At 36.9% G+C, this 8,568-nt stretch overlaps 1 protein-coding gene across 1 annotated transcript; it reads left to right on the top strand.

The window, feature by feature from the left end:
• The first annotated feature begins 1,306 nt into the window (after window positions 1-1,306).
• Window positions 1,307-8,113, top strand: LOC123512338 (transmembrane protein 241-like). Its single transcript, XM_045268677.1, has 7 exons — window positions 1,307-1,437; window positions 2,669-2,782; window positions 3,332-3,544; window positions 3,935-4,096; window positions 4,466-4,593; window positions 5,388-5,532; window positions 6,377-8,113. The coding sequence occupies exons 2-7, from the start codon at window positions 2,708-2,710 to the stop codon at window positions 6,587-6,589; spliced, it is 936 nt and encodes a 311-aa protein (XP_045124612.1). The 5' UTR covers window positions 1,307-1,437; window positions 2,669-2,707; the 3' UTR covers window positions 6,590-8,113.
• Window positions 8,114-8,568: the final 455 nt, after the last annotated feature.

Here is an 8,568-nt window from a genome sequence, read left to right as displayed (position 1 = left end):
CTGGTTGAAGTTACAAGGCTTTTAAGAGTATTTATAGTCTATAGTAACAGAATAAGATTTTTTACTCTCTTGAAAACTTCCACTATCATATTTTCTAGTTGAAGTTGTACGTTTTTCTTATTTTCTCTATGATTTTGGTGACATTATTATTATTTTTTTTTTTTTTACATTATCACCAAGTGAAACATTCGTATCTTTTGAAAACTTCCACTACTTCCAAGTCCTTTTGTTGAAGTTTCATGTTTTTTTTTGTTTTTTTTCCCCTTTCTAGTGGCCACAGCTCGATCTACCCTATTAGCAGGAGAAACACTCTTGAGAACCTCCAGTGCTTTCACAGCCTCTAGTTGAGTTGCACGGGATTTTAGGGGTGTTTTTATTGTTCTAGTGACAAATAAACAAGATTTCTACATTATTAACAGGAGAAACACTCTTATGTCTATCATATGTGTGGCTCTTGAAAATAGTTGTGATGTGGGAACGGAACATTTCAAAATAAGTGCTCATTTTGTTCAGGGAATGAAGAAATCGTGGGGTGTGCAAAACAAAAAGGTTGTCAAGGGAATATATTGTAGATTTTCAACCATATTATGCATTTCGCTTCTTACTATACCATCGGTGACGTTATTATGGGTTTTAAGAGTGTTTTTTATTAAGGAATGTGTTTCTTTAATGGGAGATATACCCAATTGAGAGCTGTATGTCTTTAGAGAGAGAGAGAGAGAGAGAGTGTGTGTGTGTGTTTCACTGTTTGATCTGCTGCAGTCTCTGACGAGACAGCCAGACGTTACCCTACGGAACGAGCTCAGAGCTCATTATTTCCGATCTTCGGATAGGCCTGAGACCAGGCACACACCACACACCGGGACAACAAGGTCACAACTCCTCGATTTACATCCCGTACCTACTCACTGCTAGGTGAACAGGGGCTACACGTGAAAGGAGGCACACCCAAATATCTCCACCTGGCCGGGGAATCGAACCCCGGTCCTCTTGTGAAGCCAGCGCTCTAACCACTGAGCTACCGGGCGTGTGTGTGTGTGTGTGTGTGTGTGTGTGTGTGTGTTATTAGAATTAGAAAGTTCAAAGTAATAATGGGAACTCTCTCTCTCTCTCTCTCTCTCTCTCTCTCTCTCTCTCTCTCTCTTGACATCATCTTACTATGAACTATTCTCTCTCTCTCTCTCTCTCTCTCTCTCTCTCTCTCTCATGATTACAATCCATCATTGACTTCATCTTACTAAACTACAACATCAACAACAATAACTACTACTACTATTACTACTACTACTACTACTACTACTACTACTACTACTACTACTACTACTACTACTACTACTACGAGAGAGAGAGAGAGAGAGAGAGAGAGCCTCCATCCCAGCTTGGCGCAACACGTCAACAAAACAAACATAAGTCGGAACGTGTGTGTGTGTGGCCGGGGTACGTATTCTTTCCTTTATTACTCCTCTTTTTCTGCCTCCTTCCCCTCACTGACACTCCAGACCTGTGGCTAGAGGGTCTTTGCGCATGTATGAGGAGGTTCTGGCGTTATTGCTGCAGTGAATAGCCCTGTGTGGGTGTTTGAAATATGGGTAACATTGTTGTGTGGGTCTTAGCGTGAAGTAAATTGGTGTAATGCAATGGAATAGATATAAGGTTACCTCTGGGTTCTGTTGGGATTTTGTAAATACACTTGTCTGAATTCGTGTTATGTTTACTGGTGAACTCTAACTGAACTGTATCTTACTCAAGTCATGTTCATAATTATTTTTACTTCATAAACTGTGATGTTATTATGAGCTAACCTAAGCAAATATAGCCTTGCTTTAGCATATTTTAGTGTACCTTACTTTGTCTTACCTCTACTGACCCTATCTTACAATATCTATTAGATCTGGATGTTATATGACCTAACCTAATCTAATGAAAACTCACCGTAACTGGCATTACCATATCTTACCTAACTGTACATTATCTGGCCTTTCATCACCTAACAATAATGGATGTCACTTAACCTAGCCTAATCTAGTCTCACCTTACTTTATCTATCCTAAGCTTAGTTAGTTAACCTTGCTCAGCAAACTGTTAATATTAGATTGAGTAATAAAGGTTATGTATTAGGTTATACTTAATTACAGAAGATGTAATCTTCATGAGTGTCATGTCCTTGTATAGAAAATGTTGAGGATCACTGTGAGGCCAAGATTTTGATAATGATAAGGACCATCATCAAAGTTCCTGCCCATCATCTCTCTCTGATCATAGGCTTACCCTAAAATAAACACGGAAATGACTTAGCAACAGAAATTTTCCTTTGTGCATATATATATATATATATATATATATATATATATATATATATATATATATATATATATATATATATATTTATTTATTTATTTATTTATTTATTTATTTATTCATTTATTTATATATGATGTTGCTTAACTTTTGAATATTAAGTGAGTTATAAACAAAGGGTTGTAGCACAAAATTGATGAGGGTAGTTATTTCCATTCCATTAACAGTATTGCAATAAACGTAGGAATCCTTTTAAAATGAGGCTTGTAATGATTACAAAAAAGTTTGTCTCAACAGTCACAGTCTGAAGCTACATGCTCATTATTGTGGAGCAGCAAAGATTCATTATTAATGGAGTTCTGTATTGCAGGTTCCGTGAGAGCTGGGAGGCCACAGTTCCACAGAAACAATGTCTGTTACCAAGCAGCCAATTGACTTCCTAATATATTTATTATTATTTGGGTCAGCAATATTTGTTAATAAGGTGAGATTGCGTTGCATGCTTGACCGTAGTTAAGAAAGAGTCTAATATTTGTATACTTATGTCAGGAGGAGAGAGACAGACATGTCTATAATTGAATTTACAGAAAACTGAAGAATGTTGAAATATGCAAAATTTACTTTATATTATCATAGATAGATATTGAAATTTGATACATTTTCATGTTCAAATTTGGTATTTCTTGTTGACTGAGCACCCATGAATGTGTACTGAGTGGAGTCATTACATGCACAGGTGTGGTGTGTGTCTCTGCCTCCTGATTATTGCAGCTCAACCAGTGACACTCGATTTCCAAGGAACAACATGTGCCTTGCCTTAATATCCAGCATTTGATGATTAACATTAACTTTTGTAACAGTGTGTTTAACTCAATGCTATAACTGATGTCTAGCTTCAGATTTGTTCTATTATGATCTTAGATACACACAGCTAAGTCTGCAGGGAACATGGATTGAAATATTTCAGGTAGTTTAAGTTGCAGATCTATGGTGATTCAGATTTTAAATAACCTGTATCTTTATTCTTTTGCAGTATGTACTGTCGGTGCTTAAATTTACCTACCCTACAATCTTTCAAGGATGGCAAACCTTTGTGGGAGGCATCCTGCTCCGAGTGCTGCTGTCCAACAAGTGTTTGTCAGTGTCTGCCACAGAGCTTGATAAGCCAGGCTTCATATCACTGTTGCCATCATTTCTTTTCTTCTCTGCAGGAATTGTTGCAAGCTCTAAAGCTCTTGCAAACTTGGTAAGGAATATTCCTTTCTCGATCTGCTCTTGTCAGATCTGAACATATGAATCATGCAGCAGTTTGTGTTGATTTTTCAATCTCCAGAGTAAGAATTGCTTAGTAGTGTTATTGAATGTTGAACCATCTGAAATGTTTTAACAAAAGAAAAAGTATTGTGGAAATCATCTACATGTATAACAGGCTGATATTTCCCCTCAATATAGCATACCTAAGATAAAATGTTTACATGCAGTCATACTGACACAAGTATGATTTGAAAATTAGTAAACAAAGCTGAAGTATGAACATCTCAACACTTATCTTGCTGTAAGATTCTATTACATTATTTAATGTGCTTACTTTTTTATCATATGTTATTTTTCCTCTGACAATAGTTTTATATTTCAGAGTGTGCCCATGTTTCTGTGCTTACAAAACTCCCTGGGAGCAGTGTTGTACCTGGTGGATGTGGCCCCGAGCTTCAGGATGGCTGGCCCCATCCCTTTGCTGGCCTGCCTCACCACCATTGGCACTGCTGTGTCTGCTGTGCTCTCAGACATTGACATGACGGTACAACTAGCGCTGCCTTATGTTATTGTTGTTTGTGGAGGGATGCCTTGCTCTCTCATGCATCTTGTTTTAACTCTTTACAGCTGAACCACTCTAAGGCTTTGCTTGTTTCTTATGATTGTGATTACATGTCACATTGCTCAGTGATGAGAAAGAAATCATGTTTTTGTATACTTTCCACTACACACCATCATGGCACAGTTTATTATATTTCACTAGTCACTGTACCACTAACATCATACTTAAATCCACTCCAAAATTGTTCTTATTATGAATATAGTACTATTTGCATATGTAAAAGAAAAAAAAAATCATGGTATATGAATAGTATTATCAGCAACAATTAAGTGACGTACATTGCGTTGATAGTTTTCAGATTCACCATATTTCTGGATGATGGTGAACTTGGCGTGCATGGCAGTTCAGGCTCTGCACTCCAAGATAGCAGATGCTCGCTACACGGACGTCGATCGACTCTATTTCTCATATGTCTTCAGGTAGGAGAGAATCACCTTTCACTAAAACCCACAAAGATATACAAGAATTACAAAATACTGCAAGACGTATTAGTGGGAGTGAATGGGAGAAAGCTGCATAAAGTCCTTGCAATGATAATAGTTTGGTTGCTCTCTGTTTGGCAGTTTGTTAATTTCTATGGAGTTATGCATCTAATTATTTGCCTAAAGTTAGGTTGCTGACAGTTTGCCAGTTTACTTCTATGGAGTCATGCATCTAGTTATTTTTTAACTGAACTGTGTAATGTTGCTCCCAGATTCAGCTATTCCTCAGATGGTGCTCCTTAAATTTGAAGAAAAACTAATTGTATACTCCTGTGTATTTATGAGTTAGTGCATATTTGATTTCTTTGGCAGTGAAGAAAGTGCTGTGTATTTTTATTGAAGATTAAGTAATTGAAGGCAGTCCTTTTAAACATTTTACATCCTGGCCCTCATTCAACTAGTTAATTATTTGTGTTGATCATTGTAGCAGCTTTATTTATTTTTTTCTTTAATAGCTGTTACTTCTGAAACTTTCACAAGATAAGTAACCTATTTAAGAATCTTCATATGGTATCTGCTTTTCTTTTGAGTGCCACAGAACGCTTTTGGTACGGTTTCATAGCATTGCTCGACAGGTGTTTTCCAATAACCAGCTGCAGCTTTTAGATATGTAGTTTTAAATAGCCTTGTATATTAGAAAAGACAGAATTAGCCCTGAATGTTGGCAAAGAACAGTTGAAGGGTTAAATCAGTTAGTCTATTTCTCCATGTGCATTTACTTGTTCTTTCAGCGTTGTAGTTCTGGCTCCTGTGTCTCTTTACTTGGAGGAAGCATTTGAAGTGCTACACTTCCCCCATGCAATGCGCTATGACTTTTATGCTGGGTGTCTCCTCTCTGGAATACTTGGCTTGTTCCTCAATCTTTCCAGCATGAAGGTACGTGTACAGAGGACATGCTTTTTTTTTTGTTATGCTTTAGTAAGTATGATAACAAGGACTTAATCATCATCATTATCATTATTTTCAAAGGTTGGTTCTATGTTCTCTGTAATTCTGTATGTGGCTGAAGTACTGTAAGCATGATTTCATATACAGGGTGTAAGATGAGTTTCTGTGGATATTCCCAGAGGTAAAAGTACAAGTTATTTGAAGTGGAAAACATTTTATGCAGATATGCATTTTGAAGTGTTGTTTAAATGTGGTGTGAAGTTCAAATGTGGCCTGGTGATGCAACAACTGGGCCAGGTGGGTTTCCTTGGTGGAGATCTCATATTGTAAATAGTTCCATCACAACTTCAAAAGTTTTGTAGCTTTACAGTATCCTATGGTGAGACAAGTGACAACAATTCATTCATACTGATTACCAATGAACACTACACAATGATGGTATGGATGCAATAAATGGCAAATAGAATAACAGACTGCATGGCACCATACCTTACTCAGAGTGAGTGAGGCGGGAGGCCAGCAGGGAATCAGCTGTTTGTTAGTCAGATTACATAGTTTTTCTTCCATGGCAATGACAGTGACAATGAATACATTCAGATTGTATTGCTTAACTTCAAGCAATGTGGAGTGTGTGGATGTCGTGTTTCTCTGCAGTGGTCATCTGTCAGCCCTACCATTACATTGTGTCCTGTCACCCGGCCAACGCCTCAAAGTGCACATGTGCATTGAACATTTTTGACTTGGAATAATCTGTACTTTCACTTGTGGCAATATCCACAGAAACTTATGTATGCATTTCACATACACTATATAAAATTTTCTTATCTTTCAGGTGCGGAAACAAAATCTCTTCTCCATCGTAGATGCAACAGGACGGTTATTCACGTCTGTTCTGGCCCTGGCAACCTTCAATGACGTAACAAGTCTCACTGTTAAAATCTTGATAGGTATAAATCTCCTCTCTGGAGTGTTTGTGCCAATACCCATTGCACACAGTCCAGAGGAGCCAGACGAGATGATGGAGCCCCTGACAGAGGGTGCATGAGTGTGGGCAGTAGCATGTGGTTGTTGAGCCTCAAGGTGCAGCTCAGGTGTGTGTGTTTGTGGAAGGGAAGTGAATCTGTGCGTGGCTGTTCTTTCCCTCGTGCTCAGACAAGTGGGAAGGGGAGGGGTTTTTAGCAAAGCATGTATTTATTTAACCTTATTGTGTCTTACTTAGTATATTTTATATTTATAAATTACACACACACACACACACACACACACACACACACACACCAAGAGAATTATCAAGTGTAATACAACTATACAACCTAAATAACTTCATTATTAATTTATTATAACATTATTTTATCTGCTGCATGATATATTTAAAGAAAAGTTATCATGTTTACTGTGCCAGGCACATCTCTTAAAGAGAATTCAGTCTTTAGTTGTAAAGCAATAAGTTTCCAGGAATCTTAAAGCTTAGTTACTTAGTATAAGGAATTCATCTCTGCTCCATTTACCTTCATTCATACTCAGTGTGTGTAACACATCATAAGCACTCAGCCCAAGGTTGCTGTCACATCCAAGGATTCTTCACCAGGCTGGTGTTTGTCTCTCCCCTCATCATAACCAGTGTCAAAACAACACCATACCATCACCATCACATTCCATAGATACAACTTATATTATTCAGTCTTCTCCCTTTATCATAAGCCAACCTTTGTATTTGTTTCCAAGTGTCATGATAAGAAAAAAAAAAAAAGCTTTCAATGGTTTCACCAAAATTCATTGCTGCACTTTTGTGGCCTTTTTGCACATCATACAAAACCTTATCTTATGTAACTGACCCAGTTCGCCAAGGCATCTTTCCATCCATGCAAGTCGTCCATTTACCTGCTGTGTTTCTTTTCATGAAGGGAGAAGTTTTCCTGCCTGCTGTTTGTTGCAAGTCATTCCAGTGCACAGCCTTTTTTATTTATTTATTTATTTATTTATTTTATTTATTTATTTAATTTTTTTTTTCATAATTAACTGTACATTCAACAGTCTAATCATGGTGTATTATTTTATTATATATTACTTGTTTGTTTATATTAAACTGCTATTATTGTTAAATTGATTTATAGGTAAATAAAAGCTTTAATTAATGTGTAGACAGTGAGGCAGATTTTGTACATTAGTTCAGGTGTAGTTGGAAAAACCACTTTATATTCATAGATTACATTATTTTCCAAGAAAAATGTAGTAGTATATGATGTAACTTCATTGTAGTGGAGGTTTGTAATAGGGTAATAGTTAGTCTGATGTTTTTGTAGAGTTCAATGCAGGTTCTTTAAGGACAATTCCAATACTGGGAGAACAGAACAGAGGTGCTTCCGTGTGTGACAGAGAAGAGAAACAAGAGGGATACACCTGCATGAAATTCACTTCACTGGACTTTTCCAATCAGTGAAAAAAGAACTTAGTTCATTCAAAGATTCACTGTACAGTAATGTAATTCTTGCCTTCCAGTGGAGATAGGAACCAATTGTAACTTTTTTATATGAATCCATGGTCTGTATAATAAATTTTAATAATGAATCATTGTCTTGTTAATAGACAAAGCCCTGACTAGAAACAAGGCATGAAAAGTTTATAGTCCATTCATTCTTCATTTGTAACAGGAACATGAGGGTGAGTTGCTGGTTCATGCAGCATTACTGATTGGTCTGTGCCTGGTCAATCTGCATCTTACTGAGCCCAGACACTGGTCTCTCCACTCCAAACACTTTACTTCTCTAGTTCTCTTCCCTGTACCTCCTCTAATGTGTGCATTACTATCTTGGTTTCTTGACAAACGAATAGAAGGCCAGTGAGTTAAATGTGTTAAAATAAAATAGAAACTAACAAAGAATGATCAAAGTTACAAGAGGAACTTTCTCAAGATAAAAAAATTAAGTACCCTAGGCAAGATATTCGGAATGAATAGTTGAATACCTATACTAGTAACATTAATAGGTAAAGAAGATAGCAATTATTCATAAACAGAAAACCATA

The sequence above is a fragment of the Portunus trituberculatus genome, chromosome 33 (genome assembly GCF_017591435.1).
Source record: "Portunus trituberculatus isolate SZX2019 chromosome 33, ASM1759143v1, whole genome shotgun sequence".
In the NCBI taxonomy this organism is placed as follows: Eukaryota; Metazoa; Arthropoda; class Malacostraca; order Decapoda; family Portunidae; genus Portunus; species Portunus trituberculatus.
This window is presented reverse-complemented; position numbering and strand designations above follow the sequence as displayed.